This window comes from Temnothorax nylanderi, unplaced genomic scaffold (genome assembly GCF_030848795.1).
Source record: "Temnothorax nylanderi isolate EJ_2023f unplaced genomic scaffold, tnyl_v1.0 TNYL_tig0018_pilon, whole genome shotgun sequence".
NCBI classification, from domain to species: domain Eukaryota; kingdom Metazoa; phylum Arthropoda; class Insecta; order Hymenoptera; family Formicidae; genus Temnothorax; species Temnothorax nylanderi.
Genome location: NW_027249080.1, coordinates 195,120 through 211,385, shown reverse-complemented (window position 1 = coordinate 211,385; position 16,266 = coordinate 195,120). Strand labels below are relative to the sequence as shown.

General features: G+C 38.3%; 1 protein-coding gene across 5 annotated transcripts in view; it reads left to right on the top strand.

Moving 5' to 3' along the window:
- The window catches only part of Elk (Eag-like K[+] channel), a 32,668-nt gene that overhangs the window by 7,793 nt on the left and 8,609 nt on the right, over window positions 1–16,266 (top strand). For 4 of the 5 annotated variants that reach the window (XM_071699310.1, XM_071699311.1, XM_071699309.1 and 1 more), the window contains exons 2-8: window positions 22–132; window positions 9,604–9,837; window positions 11,309–11,440; window positions 12,280–12,407; window positions 12,866–13,094; window positions 14,991–15,154; window positions 15,871–16,084. In XM_071699310.1, coding sequence (XP_071555411.1) covers window positions 57–132; window positions 9,604–9,837; window positions 11,309–11,440; window positions 12,280–12,407; window positions 12,866–13,094; window positions 14,991–15,154; window positions 15,871–16,084 — 1,177 coding nt within the window. In that variant the 5' untranslated portion in view covers window positions 22–56. The remainder of the gene's footprint in view (window positions 1–21; window positions 133–9,603; window positions 9,838–11,308; window positions 11,441–12,279; window positions 12,408–12,865; window positions 13,095–14,990; window positions 15,155–15,870; window positions 16,085–16,266) is intronic. The other variant, XM_071699312.1, reaches the window with a different exon arrangement.

The window sequence follows — 16,266 nt, the reverse complement described above, 5'->3', positions numbered from 1 at the left end:
AGTATTTACGCATTTGCACAGGTTCGTGCGCTTAACAGCGCGGTGGAGCGGCCCCAATGCCGGTCAGGAAGGGCCTCCTCGCTCCGCAGAATACTTTCTTGGATACTATCGCAACTCGCTTCGATGGAACCCGTAAGTCTTTTGTCTGCTACACTTGTATCTTCGACACAGTATAAGTCTTCGACGTAACGGTCACAATATTATCAAACGCCGCTCAAGTTTTGGGAAGATTTTGCCCTAAAACAAAGACCCAGATATTAATTACTCTTCTTCCTCTACTTTTTTAATTTCCGTAAATCAACGGATTACTTACGCGTAATCACTGTAAGTATCGAACAATTCGCGAACTAATCCGCCCTCGTAAATCACAGGAAAACTTTTTCTGTAAAACTTCTCTTTTAAGAGGTAAAAAGCGATGGACTAAAGCCGCCACGGGGATGCCGAAACCGTCGCTTTTTTCGATTAACTTTAATCCCCATACGCGAGGGTTGCGCACCCCTAACAATAAGTCCTCTCTGCATGTTGCTAGGGATACGAAAAAACGATACGGTTCTCATGCTGCTTTACATCGGCATTCGTCGGTGCTGCGAAAGGATATGCGAATTGACACGTTTAGCGAGGAACAAGGTGTAATGCGCAAAATAATATTGTTGATACATCGATATCTCTCTCTTTCTTCTTCGTATTATAGACGGTATGCTTAGTATAGACGGTATAGGTTAAACCTTTTCTGTTTCGCGTTTCATCCGTCGAGGTTTATCGTTCAGCCCCAACTGAGCCTGTAATGCTAATGTCCCTGTATCACGCGGCTTTCCCTAATGCCTCGATGCGTGCATCGGCATTAACTGGGGGGACATTAACAATGCGAGAGGCGTAGGATGTCGGTGCCGATGGGCCAGATGGTGCAGCGTCATGATTATAACGCGCGTTGCAGCCCTCGGGGCTGCATGAATTGAGGGCAAGTCCTTTTTCTTCCATGATTTTATGTTCGAAACTCTCGCGAGGGAAAAGCTCAGGCTGCTACAAGGTACAATGGTGTTTTTTTCCGGAATTTCAGAGCCAGCAGCAGTTGCCGCAGTAAGGCTGCCGCCCGATTTAAAGAGATCATGAGAGATAATTTTCCCAAGATTATTCTCGCAGATTTGCTTATCGATACAGCATAACGATTGGTTACCCAGACAACACGCATATATCTTAAAAACGTCATATGTCCCGATTTAGGACATTGTGTTCACTGGGTATCCAATGTCTCGTTTCAATCACTCCGCACGAATCCCCGAATCCCCTGTCCTCTGAGACTACAAGTTAGTTAACGCCTAACTTTGCCTGCGTTCGTTTATTCACATTGGGAGCTATTGAGAAACTAAAATCTATAATACACGTTACGTGTATTATATATTTTATTTTTCCAGTAGCTCCCAATGGGAATGAACAAACGCAGACTTTGTGTGTGCCGGCATCAAACTTTGGTTCGAGCTATTGTAAGAGAAATCTAATTATAAGAAGTAGGTGACGGATCGCCAATGTCGTCGTCTTCAAACAAATCACAGTTAGAATTGCATCCTTAATAAATATTGGCGGTTTTTTTCTTTCGTCAAGGACACCGAGAAATCTCATCGACGATTTTGCAAAGGGTTGCAAATTTAATGTACTCAACTCTTTATACATAGCATTATTGCGCGCATCTATTGATTAATATTCTCCATATTGTTGATCTATTCGTTTATTCTTTTATATATTTCCATATCTCTTTGTTCAGCAATTTTTATCCTCTTTCATTTATTCTAGTGTCTAGTCATTGCGCATTTTAAAACCAATTATTTTCTTACTCCTTTGCGATTTCCTCTCGTACGCTCTTTTGAAATTGGAAATATTTCGCATTGTGTGTTTCTCATTCTATTGTTATAGCGACGTTATTATGATGCATGTTGTGCGTGCAGTTAGATAATCCCTCGCCAAGAACACCTGATAAAACTTCGTCCGTCGACCCTGCGTTTTGCCTCGTTCCCTCGTCGACATAGAATATTAATTCAGCATCGGCGACACGCGAATCGATTCTGCTTTCAAAGTCGTACATTTCAATCACATAAATTCGCGCGAAGAATCCTTCTGCTCGGTTACCACCGAAACGCATATGTTACGCTCGATGTCATCATCAAGGTATCGTGTAACTTGTGAAATCTGACTGCAGCCATCTCACTCGTGACAAACGCGGCTATTATTAAATGCACGAAATTCCGGTATATTTACTGTTTACATAGGAAAACTCTTTGCACAGAAACAAAGGAAAATAATAATATCAATGTTATTATACAAGTTACATTACATTTATTGCATATCAATTGCAAAATAAAGACATTGTTGCACATTGTTTACCTTTATATGATCTATGAATGTGTTTAAACACCTGTACATTTCACTAAATACCCTTTGTACGCATTATTATTACTGCTACTATTATTATTGCTGCTATTTTAAAAGATATTAATATTGTTTCATTTTAAATTATTTATAGAAATTTATCACAGTTTTTTACGTTTAATGTAGCCGTCGTTCTGTAAAAAAAGTGGAACGTTACAAATATAATTACGAGCTATTATTGATCATATCATAATTGTGTATTATTGCATTGCGCATTGCAAAGGAGGGAGCTGTAATTTTTTCGAAAAGTATGTTCAGCAAATATGCAGTTAGTATACTAGTTTTTCGTTACAATTCGAATAACACGGTATTGTTCGAGTAGCGATAAAATTTCTATTTTATTGAATTTTAACATTCAGCTAGTGCCAAAGGATTGCGAAGCGAGAGTTTTTTTTATTCCCGAGCCTTTTCCCACTATCTATCGATAAATTCTATTATTTCTTCAGCACGCGCGCGCTCATACACGTGCACATATGTACACACAATCGAACTTTACATTCAAAAATTGATAGAATATTGCGTACATTTATTATCCTCGCCCTCATTTTTCAAATTTAAAAAATGGCTGGGTCCGGAGTTGAAGATGCACACCACAAAAAGTCGTAAAAAATCAATAGAATTTGTCGGATTGCAATTCTCTTACCGCGTATAAATGTAATGCAAAATAACTGGCAATAACTAGAATGTACCGCGATGCTCGACACTTTAAAGACACATGGAAATATTGGGAATTTGAATGTTATAAAAGAGATAGGTGCACACACACACACACATACACACAGAGAGAGAGAGAGAAAGAGCGTGACCAATATCTCCGACGGCTTCCAACTTCCAGTTGTACAGGTGCTCGGCCCTCGGATCGTATCCACTCCGAATCACTATAGCTGTCACAATGTTTCGACGTACGCACGTTACGCGACAGCAACGCGTTAGCGAGAGCGAGAATTTCAATCTGTGTGTAATACCTTCTACATCAAAAAGTCCTGCTCTTCACGTGCTATGACACATACGTATACTGTCGCGACGTTAATTTTCGACGCTTTGTGCACTGCGTTTCCACGTGTACTCAAAGAGTGTTGATACAACACGTTAATCACCGCGATTACTCGCATCTCTGACGAACCAGACGTATCGACAATCTCCGATTAATTTTGAGCAATGGCATAAATCGCTATTTAATCACTTTGCATTTAGAACTCTCTGACCAATGATCAAAACTTGAAATAAGAAAAAAATTAGTGAAAAATTATTCGAAGGGGATATTGATAATGTTGTAATCTGAAATTTATGACAAGTCTGATAATAAACGTCGGAATAATATTTCGCGAGATTATCCCGATAAAATATAACTTTTGCAAGTAATCTCCAATTACTTTTTATATGTCATAAAGAGAGTACATACAGAAATATTAAGCCCCGTTAAGAAACGGTGCCAGCACGGTGCTAAAATTAAGGTGGCATTTATCTTTCAACGGAGGTATAATTTCGCTAGACATCGTACGTCAATCAGAACTTTGAGAACTGTATGTAAACAACGAAGGATATGTCTGGTACACATATGCAAAGATGCAAAGCTCGTGAAATAATATTCTTGTAGAGTTACGATGTAATTAATTCTCTTCAGTGAAAAGTTTAATCCCGTTATACATATTTATGTAATGTATAAAGCGATCTCTCAATTCTCCTTTATGTTTATCTAGTATTCCTTTGGTGAATAGAAAATGCATACGAATAATCCACGTATCGATCCAAGCGACGAGGGTAATGATGATTACTAAATATGGATAGCTCGTATCTTATCGTAAATAATAACGGGTACTGACGCAGATAGATAACCATAGAACGATGCACGCACTTATCCGCGCTTTGTTCTCGATACAACGATAAACTATAAACGTTCAACGACAAAATAATTATAAAAATAATTTTAAATTTAAAAAGGCCAATTCAATTACTAGAAGGACTTAATTCTACAAGTTATTATTACCGTTCTATTATATGTATAATAAATAAGTAAAGAAAAAACAAGTAAGTAAAAGAAGTCCAATAATTTTCTAGCAAAACTATTCTCAAACTTTGTAATTATTTCTCAGTATCTTGTTTTAAAAATGTACGTTATTTGCTTTACAGATTTTTACAGTTTATACAGATGTTATTTTTATTCAAATTTATATGTCGCTAGAGAGGAAAAAAGCTAAATTAAAGTTACAATATCAGCGATGCGACAAACGAGAGAGAGTCGCTTTTATTTCTCCCCAAAAAATTCCACGAAATATATTTGACGATACCAACGAACAAAGTTGGTCACACGGGATTCCATAAGCATTGGATCTCACGTTTGCCAAGGTTAATCTCTTGATATCCGCGTCAGGAAAGCATTGTAATGTAAAGAGAGAGGCTATTTTTTTTCCCTGTGAGGAAAAAACTAAGGTTGTCGCACGAAACTGCAGAGATCGAATAAAAGCTATTTTCCGCTTCGGAAGAGACTGAATACCGTTTCGATTTTCAACTGATGACAAATGTTGCCTCTGTTTTTTCACCAAATATTATTAACATTGACAAATAACATGTATAACGTATTATTAATAACAGGAAGAGAGGGAGAGGGAGGGAGGGAGAGAGAAAGAGATTGGATATTGCATTATATATTATTTACAAACTCGTAAATTATCCTTCTGCATCATTTCCTTTGGCTATAACACACGCATATTGACCACATGCAGTTGAGATTTATTACATGTACAAACACGATTGCGAATCAGAACGTGATAACGAAATTTTGGATTGCTGGAAAAATTTGCGATGGCACGATGATGGGAAATGAAATCGATTTAAACCACAAATATGTGTGTGTGTGTGTGTGTGTGTGTGTGTGTGTGTGTGTGTGTGTGTGTGTGTGTGTGTGTGTGTGTATATATATATATATATATACACGTGTGTCGCTTTATTTGTCTCTCTGACCCCTCGAAATTTTACGATTAAAGCCAACGATTCGTCGTTCCCCCAGCAGAGATTGCCAAGTTACCGGTATCGTTCGTAATAAACTCGCTTGAATAATAAATAATTCTGTCTCGAAATTACTTTGATAAGCAGGAAATTTGTATGCCGCATCATCTTGTATAATCGAAACCTTATTATTTCAAAAGTCGGAGAAATATATTTTCCGGCAGTTTAATAGTAGTAACAAATTGTACAATATTTTAAAAATTTCAATACGAAACGTAATAACTCATATATATTATTATTATTAAAATATTACGTATAATTGAAAATATTAATATATAACATATATATTAAAATATTGGATAATATTCAATATTTTAAAAGTTGTTAAACATTTTAAAAATTTAATAATAAAACTTAGCAAATTATCGAAAAATTGTCAAATATTATATATAAATTAAAAATGTCCACATAAAATTCGCCGTAAATACAATAATTATCTAAACGCTTAATAATTGAAACCGCGACTTATTATTTCCGGCTTTATATTCGCTTTTGTATTCGCCATACTCTTTTGTGTATTGTTGTATATATATGCATCGCGATCTGTACGGAATATAATTTTAAAGAAGACAGAAAACGCGCACTGTGTAGCGTCTTATACATATAATCGAGTTGTAGTAAATTACGTTACAACTAAGTTTCTTGGCAGATGCACATCGGAAGTGGCAAGGGTAACATTGTTCTGTTTCCAACACTCCAATACTTGACGAACTGTAAATCTATCGTCGCTTATGATTATTAGCCATTCGCTGTCTGTAACGCACACCACAGCATTTCGCTGCACCTGCACCCGCCCGGAGATGCAACACGCGAGCGCGGAAAACAATGGATAGCTCTCCTTTGGCAGGTCAATAACCGTTCGCGTAATATCGAAGGGGCTGTATGTATAAAATATCGATCCGCGGTCGCGCTGATAATGTGTTTTAACCTCGCGAGGATATCGCGCAAGAATACCTATCGCTTTGTGAGCTCGGAGATGAATATTGGCCCAAGTTAGATTGCCTCGAGCCAAGTTTCGACGTTTGACCACTTTGCGTTTCAATCGGGAAGGTATAACTGTGACAATGTCATTTTCATCGAACGGTATCGTCAAATATATAAATCTCAGAAAATAAATACGCTAGCCATTTTGACCGTCGCCAATCTCTTCCGCAATCTCGTTGCGGGAGCACGGACGCCTGGAAGTTAGCACCTTGAAAGTTTGACGGAACCGTCTTTTTTATGAAAATCCAAGGAAGAGGGGCTTATACTTACCGTTGGCTATAAAATTATCCCATTAAATTATCCCTATTCGAAAACTCACTTGTATAACATAAATCCCCGAAACGTGACGAAGCTCGCAAGGTCGTCGCGAGTATACCCATAACTTTACGTTATCCCTACAAATCCATGATGGCCATGATAAGGTCGCGATTAAACAATGACACGCGACTGAAACTGGCACTGTGTGAAGTAATATTATTATTTTCGGCTGAACATCACGTATATTTTAATCCATGAATATTCTATGAGCCAAAGACAACAAGGAACGTGACTGCAGTAGGTAATAGCAACGAATGCGCATTGTACAAATGTATCGCGTGCTATTCTCTATAATCGTGATAATTTACCATAATTAGCCATAATTAGCTTAAAACATTGTTTTAATTAAATTCGCGTATAAGTGCATGTTATCGAAACCACTGATATACCACGAAAGTATCGAGTCGCGCTTTTGTGTCAATAATAAATTGTCAAAAATAATACATTTGATCTTTATCCTATTAAATAAATTACATTTTCTTATTTTTTTTTTGTAATTTGCGCGATCAACTGTACGACCCTTCAAATTTCTCACGAATAATTTTGTCGTCACTGCTCGCCGAAATTGTAACGAGTGATTATTGAAAGAGAATGGGAAAATTACAAATAACAATTAATGCGCACAGCTTGATATATCTCCATCAGTCCATGAAATACGAAACACTGCGTGTATATCTGGATTAATGAGTGTGAAAACAAGTAATCGCGTTTGGAAAATACAGATCGTTTTATGATTTTTCAAAAAAATCTTTTGCATTTTTAAAGCGCAAAATCAACTTCTCAAAACTTTAGACCATTTAAACATCGATTACTGAAGCTTTAAATAATTGAATTCTCGGGAAATACAGAAGACAGCTCATGTTTCCTACCGTACGTCCAATACACCTCTTTAGATACGTTCGAGAAAAATCCGATTGTACTAAGGGGAAACACGTCGTTTGAAACCTGGTAGAGTAAAAATTGGATCAACGGAAAACCCGTCGATCGTTACACCAAATAGCTGGAAGTGCGCGAAAAAGAAATCGATTCAATCGACATCACTTTGATAGCATGTAATTAGTTGTTACATTTGTGATGAATCGTTCCGGCTATAACTTACGCAATTTGCCCGGGGTTCGGAAGCCTCGTGGGACCTCGGTAATTATTTGGCGTTACCGCCTCCGGAGCAATCGGGCGAAACTACACTTGGGACAACTCGTTTGCCACTCGCGCTAATAATCGTTTAGTAGTTTGTCGATCGATTTATCACCGCAACCACCAGCTTACAAATTAAGCCTTTCTAGCGTTGTATTTTATCACTCTTTCAACGCCAGTGACGCAACGTGTCGAGAGCAACTAAGAATTACATAAGTTTCTATTAACTGTGCTGTCGATAATCAAGTTGATGACGTCTCGGGGGAAAAAAAAGAACGCATGATGCAAACGTTGCATAGTCAATTATCTCGGTCGTCGGACGGTAGCTTTGTCAATGATTCTGACGTCATCGTCAGCTTCTAAGGGTAAAAGCTATTTTTTAATATATTGCACTTGACCTTGAGATTTTTTCTTGTTTTATCCTATCTATGGCATACCAAATGACGCATCCTATTATGACGATAATCCTAAATAAAATGTTGCGATACCTAATTATACAGGGACTCCTGTGCCATACTGTACTCGCTCAGGATTCGCGCATTACTCTCTAATGCGAGTAGAGATGGAAAACGCGTAACTCGTGAGATGCATTTAAATTAATACGACGAGCGGTTAATGCGATATTGTTTTGCAAACACGCGCGTTTTCTCGAGCATAAATTTCGTTGGTAAAACGAGGTCATTTTACGCGAACTGTGGAAACTGCTGCATCTACCAGGATGTCAGAGCCAGCGAAACTCCGAAGCGTAAAACAACGGTGTGACTTTTTCCAAACGAAACGTCCGATACATACGTACCTACGCGTCGTTCTCTTTCGGGTTAAGAGCTTTCACGCGTGTACGAACGCTTTTATCAGTGCAGGACATGCACACCCGGCATGCTCTCCTTTGTCCCGCGTGAGTGTCCGGTCCGATCGTAAGGAAGCATCCGGAAACGACGGCGCATCGTTTGATGATTACAGTCACCCTTTATGCGACGCGGAAAATTAGGAACTAATACGAATAATAGGGAAAATTGAACCATGAAGGGATTATCGGCTAAAAATATGCCCCTAGGGGAAAGCCACATACACCACGCGTTCTCCTTTAGGGCGTTTCATTAAAATGTCAGATTTTTAGGTGCATTTTCGCATCGCGTGAAATCCTATGCGAGCGCAAGCAAACATATGTGTTTTAAAACAGAATTATAAAAGAGAATGTTGGTTGACAAAATCGGATGAAGAGATACTGGCACTTTATGTACAGTTTTTCTCCATACGTTGATGTTAAAGAGAGAATTTCGTGGAATATATTTAACAAATTGATGGCGCTAAATCATTTTGACATCTTTTTTTGTACGTTACTGGCTTGATCACTCGGCGTTGCACAGGCTTTTTATATCTAGAACATCAGCATTTGAGAAAATCAAAGAATAACATATTGAATTTAATTTATAGTGGTGTATAATTTACAAATTTATATAATAGTATAGTGTATAGCGTATCACTTTGTTCCGTTATATTAAGTACACATATATTATTGGAACATGAGAGTAATTATGCAAAATTTGGTCCATATCGGTCAAGAGGTTAATAGGGAATATGCAGAGAGACATTCTATAATTTATATATATGTTATATAATCTAATATATATAGATATACTCTAATATAATTTTGGCAAATAACTTTTACGTGCTTACAGCGTGCTCTTATCGTTATCAATCGCGATCAATCTTCAATACCTGTTCTACTTCTGTTCGCAGACAGCAACTTTGTACTGGGAAATGCGCAGGTTCCGACGATCTATCCGATCGTCTATTGCTCCGATGGATTCTGCGAGCTGACAGGATTCGCGCGAGCGCAAATCATGCAAAAGAGTTGCGCTTGCAAGTTTCTCTATGGGCCGGAAACGAAGGAGGAAGAAAAGGCCATGATCGACAAGAGCCTCGAGAGCAAGACGGAATTGAAAATGGAGGTTGTCTTCTACAAGAAGAGCGGTGAGTTTTACCAAGATATCCAATGACGGGATGTTTCTGAACGGTGGGTAATCGCGCTATGAGTATTATACGCCAGCATCGTAAAAGATTACCTTCACTTCCATTACAGGGGATTATACATATTTTACGATACGTATCTTTCCTGGTCTTTCAGGAAAATTACAACCATTTGCGACGTGGCTCTTATTACGTTTCTTACTTAATTTGTACACCTTAGAATTTTATTATTATAATATTTAATTTTCCAATCTTTTAAAATATGGAAAAGTCGAAAACAGATTGTTTAAAAAAGTATTACATAATATTACATAGAAAATTGAAAAAATGTAATATGAATAACGCAATAACGTAATGTATTATGGCGAGGAATATAGAACCTTTAATGAGATACATCTGTATTTAAAAGAGCGAATGAAAGAAATAGAGAGTGGGAGAGAAAGATCCCACGCAATGGTGAAAGTCATTATCAATTTACATTTTTCGAGCTTGAGCGACATTAAGGAATACGATATTTTCCAAGGAAACTCGCTATGCAAGACCAAATGAAGTAATCTTGTGCCTGCGACGCTGACCGGCGCTCTTCGTTTTTTCTTCGCGCAGCGAGAAAAATCAATCTACAGTAAAGTTAATCGAGAGGCTTTCCGCAATATACTCCATGTTATTATCTCGACCCAGAATTTATTATTTCTCCGGTGATCTAGTTTAACTAAGTTCTTTTATAGGCCGCGTGATTAAGATTGTAAGTCAATTATTAATTTATGAACTTGCAAGGTCGACGTAACGGCCCGGGAAGGCAGGTGATTGCTTTTTCATTACGTCTTTTTAGAAAAAAAAATCATCAAATTTTATTATCTTCTATCGTCGTTTACAGCGAGCTTCGCGCATTACATCCATAAACGCGAATAAAAGCTAATGCGTCGAAAACAAAAAAAAATCAGTTTTAAACGCGAGAGAGACGCGAAGAAAGGATCGTAAGGAACGTGTCGGCGACGGAAATTCCCGTCTGCATTGTGACGCGATATTCCTTTTGTAAGCCATACCAACGCGCATTCGCGGCAATTCCATCGGGAGGCATCTAATAAAACGTCATCTTATCTTCCCATTGTGTAATCACGCTGTATTTTCATACGCTTGGCGCGGTGCGCGGTGACCAACGTGTTTCATTTTTTCCCCGACTTTTTCAACGTGTTTCGCAATTCTTCGAAAAATACCTCGCTTTAAAAAAACTTGACATAATCCGTCGTTCGCGTTACATTCTTTTTGCACGCGCGCGTACGTTTTACAGCACAGTTTGCCGTGAAGCTGACGCAAATATCACGAAGCTCCATTATCGGAGCGAAGCTTTCAGGGGCGAGCAATTTATAGTTTCGCGTTCCCTACGGACGACTTTGTTGCTTTAAAATTGATAGCCAATGATATTGCTTTAGTTCCGCTCGCATTCGATAAACGGTTCCTTTCGACTTGTGTCCAGGAAGTCCATTCGATTGCCTACTCGACATTGTCCCGATAAAAAACGAGAAGGGCGACGTCGTTCTGTTCCTGGCCTCGCACAAAGACATCACGCACACGAAGAACCTTCAGCTCTGTGAGTTGCACGATAGTGGTGAGTTCTAACCATGCTTCGCTGCTAAATACGCGCAAGTGGATCGATTTTAATGAGGAATGATGCGTTCTCTCTCACGGCGCCGTGCCAAAAATACAACTTGAATTCGGAGTTTACGAGTTTCGCAACGCAGGATGGGTAGGAATTGGCCCTTTTACCGTCTTTCTCTCACGGCGCGTTTTAACGAGCCACACTTGGAGCACCACGCGCGACACGCAACACGCTGCACAAATCGTTATCGCAACGTCCAGGGTTGGTAACCGAACTGTTTCGCTGTTTGAAAAAGATTCCGATCCGCTGTAATCCCGCATTCGTCAATAAAGTATTTTTTTCCGGATTACACGTGGTATTATCGTTAATATAAGAGTGCTCGTTCGAATTGGAACTGTAATTGGAATTGGAATTGTAATACCAATTAGACTGGACTAGTCGGTTACAAACTTTACAGGATATTCACAAAACACAAATTCACCAATTGGAATTTGTATTATTATGCAAGAAGGATTTTATTTATTGTGTGTGCAAATACTATATTTATTTTTGTAAATGTATATTCCAATTTTTTCATTATCTCGCTTAGTTACAATTGCTCCAAGATAATAATGTTCAAGAGAAAAAACTATTCTCATCGCTTTTTCTTTTGTAATATAGTATATATATTTATTTATATGTATGTATGTGTTTTACTGAATATGTGTGCGTGCGTTTCTGTTTGCATTTCCTCTAAGTAATGCTTTCTGCGTGATTTTTGTCTATCAGAATACTTTGATATTTCTATGCGATTGTACATAATATCTCTCTCCTCTGGTCCAATAATAGCGCAATTTACGATTCCACAGACTCGAATGGCAATATCGACCCTGAGGCACCGCCTTCCAATTACGGTAGAAGAAGAAGTCGCGCCGTCCTTTATCAACTGTCGGGCCATTACAAGCAGGACAATAAGCACAAAATTAAGCTAAACAATGTACGTTTTACTTATTTTCCTTTCAAAATTACTGCCATGAAAACATAAAGATTAAATTATAATGGGACGATAATTTATAAAATAATTAGAACTTATTACCCGTAATAATATGTTTATTGTGCTGGAAGTTAATAATTGTTACGTTTATAAAATTGAAATACGCGAATAAAATTAAAATAATATACACATTTCCAATAAAGATACATACCAGCAAGAGGAATTTATTTTTCGAGTAATTATAACACACACATATTCAACGTTTACGAATGTCATTTCGCAAGTTAGTTTGCATTTGGAACTGAATAGTAGAACGGATAAAGGCGCTTTACTGAGCAAAGTCTTCTTTAGAAACCGGAATATAGCAAGAAGAAGCTTTAAATGCGTTATTATTCGATCGCCAAGAAATTTGATAACACTCAGGGCGAAAGCTCTTACTTTTACATTGCATATTATTCTAGACGCTTCTGCATTCAACCGCGCCGCCTTTACCGGAATACAAAACGACAACCGTCAAAAAGTCGCAATTTATTCTTAGCCATTACGGTGGTTTTAAATCCTGCTGGGACTGGTTGATTCTCATCGCGACCTTTTACGTGGCAATAATCGTTCCCTACAACGCGAGCTTCATCAACATTGATAGGCCTACCATGGTCAGTGACGTTGTCGTCGAAGTGCTCTTCATTTTCGGTGAGTATAGCCTACCTCTAATTTTCGACCCTCGTGCCCTTTAGACCTCTCTTTATCCCTTCGTCCCACTAATGAGATTCCCGTCTGAACCGTAATCCTCCTGGATCATTCCAGGTAAACGGATTCTCTATTAAAAAAAAAAGGCGATACGATCTTAACGCGCTTTTATTCCGACATGCCGATAAACGAGATTAATTAGCTCACCGTTCCTCGATATTGTTCTCAAATTAACATCAACGAATTACGTGTATCGGTCCATTAAGCATCGCGCTGTATATCTATACTACAATCACGTAAGTGAACGCGCTTTTCCTAATTAAGAAAATAAATCAAGATCTCTAATCATTACTTCGTAGAAATCGATTGCTCTTTTGGAATGTTTTCCGGGAAGAAAATGAGAAAATTCCACCAATCATTCGCAACACGTGGAGCTCGTTAGATCGAAACCAAGAGAGGCGATCTCGGTCACCCTCCTTTTTTCTATATCGCGTTATAATGAGTGGCCCATCGGTTCAACCCTCGCAGCTTCTTCCAAATGAAAACATACCAGAAATGTTTTCGCGCGAATGTTTTTCCAAAATGTTTTTCCAAGAAACCTCCGAACTGACTGACGACGAGGGTCTCGAGAGTGCCGAATAATGGGACGGCGACACGTTTAAATCTGCATTAATCGAGTAAACAAAGCCACTTTAACTTTTTCGACAACATCGAAAGAAAGTTACCGGATAATGGAGCAGGTCAATTAAGAGGGGATTTAATGACGTTGAAAAAAAAGCGGGTTTCACCTTGAGGAAACCTTTAAACGACGAGCTCGCATTATAATGCCGATCCTTTGATTTAACTCTTTAATCGTTTGCGATTAAAGATCGTTTTTTGCGATATCGAGGCTGCAGGCTAATTCTGACGCAAGCGTTTTCGTGGGGCACTACATTGTGTTGCAAACCGTGTTAAATAAACAACAAGCATTTTCAATACACTCGCTGGTTTAACGTCGAATTTTAACTGTCAAGCGAAATTGCGCTGTCATGAAATTGAACGAGGTCTGATAAAATTCGCATTAAAAGACGTCCGCATTACAAATTGGAACGAACTTTTTTTATTTTCTCTTTCCTTGCACGCGAGAGCGTGCACAAAACGTTTTAATGACAGATTCTTTAAATAAGTTTATCATATTGCGATTAATGCGGGATTAACGAATAACGATATTTCGCGCACATCGACGTGATATGTAAAATATCGACTATCTGCGACTTTTAAATGAAGTTACTTCTCGGATAAGTGGACGTGGAACGTGAATTTCGCGGCTGAAATTCAATTTGCAAATGAGATTAAAAGGCATTCATCGCACAAAGCCGAAGTTTCGCTGAGCTGCTTGATGCGTTTGTAGGAATAGAAACTCGGCGTAGGACAACAAGCAGGAAAGCCAGGGTTCTCCTCTTCGTTTAGTTAGGCTACGTACATGCAGACTCCGCGTTTACATTCGCTCGCAATCACGATTGTTGTCGCACCCCAGGGCTGAAAACAATGTTTTCCGCTCGACGAAAACATGCTTAATTGACACTTTTCTATAAAAAAAAAAAAAAAAGATTAATCAGGGACAATTCACACAAACCAATGGATCGTAATTGCGATTTGTTCAGCAAGACTTGCCGAACAAACTTTTGCGGCTAAATGAAAGTGTAAAAAGTATCTAATTATAATTATAAAATATTTAAATTAAGATCTTATTTTAAATCCCACTTTCTTTAATCATATAATAATAACTTTCGGGATTCTACGAGATTTTAAAGTCGTAGCTACCCTCAGATACCCTCAGATACCCTCTCGTACGTGCGAAAGATCCTGATGATTCCGTGTGCATTACGAATGTATGTGTGCTTTATTATTCCTCCCCAGATATCGTTTTGAACTTCAGAACAACGTACGTGAGCAGGAAGGGCGAAGTAGTCAGCAATAGCAGAAGCATCGCCGTGAATTACGTGAAAGGCTGGTTCTTTGTTGACCTCGTAGCGGCATTGCCGTTTGATTTTCTCTATGCCTCGGACGTTTACAGCGGCGAGGTAGGTATCTTCCATCCGCTTACAAATAGCTTTATGGGTTAGCTCAATTTCTAGTAAGGAGCAAGTAACTTTTACGCGATAAGCCCTTTTCTCGTAAAATAATGAATCTGCAATCTCGTCTTGCAATTTCCAAGAGATTGGATTCAACTCTTTACAGCACTTTCTAACTTTTAATCTAAAGTAAGAAAAATTTCTCGTTTCTTTTTCTCTTTTTTGTATAATATGGAAATTGAATTAAAATAAAAATTAAAATAAAATTAAAATTAAAATAAAATATTGAAGCAAGACGAAGATCTAAGTAGGAGTACTTGAATTACGACGGAGAAATTTGTGTAGAATGGTATGTATTTTCTCGCCCTAATATCAGTTTTGCGATAATTGCTAATTTCAAATTTCCGCCAAGCATCAACCTAATGAAGTTAAGCTAATTAATTTACCCCAAGTCTAATACAAAATCGATGCCTTATGTCAAAATTAACTATTAAATCCCGTTGCCGAAATATCCCCTTACGTTGCTATATTCAATTTAGTAAACCACTCGTGCAAAATTGTGGATTTATTAAATATGTAAAATAAACAAAATTGTTTTTTGCAATAAAATATACGATTAAAATTGCTACAGCGTCTACATCTCGGAGACGCTGTACGGATCCTAATGTGTGTCGTTAAAAAGGTGCCAGAGTTAAATAAATGTTCCTTACCGATCTCTGTTACAGGATTCAGCGCACAGTAACATTCATTTAGTGAAACTCACAAGATTACTCAGACTCGCGCGACTGCTACAAAAAATGGACAGATACTCGCAATACAGCGCGGTAATTTTAACGATGCTTATGTTATTTTTCATCTTGGTGGCACACTGGCTGGCTTGCATCTGGTACGTGATCGCCGAAAAGGAGCGATTGCGGAACGACAAGGATTGGGATTTAGGTAAGTCTCCCGTAGCCACTTCGACATTATTATTTGCAAGTACACCGCGTTCCGCGACGCGGAACGTCGTGGAATTTTCATGGGAAATGCGAAACGCCGTGTGCATGATAGATTGCCAATCCTTCGAGAGAACACGCAAGTATTCTCTATAGTGTACATCTATACAAAAACAATCTAAGGAC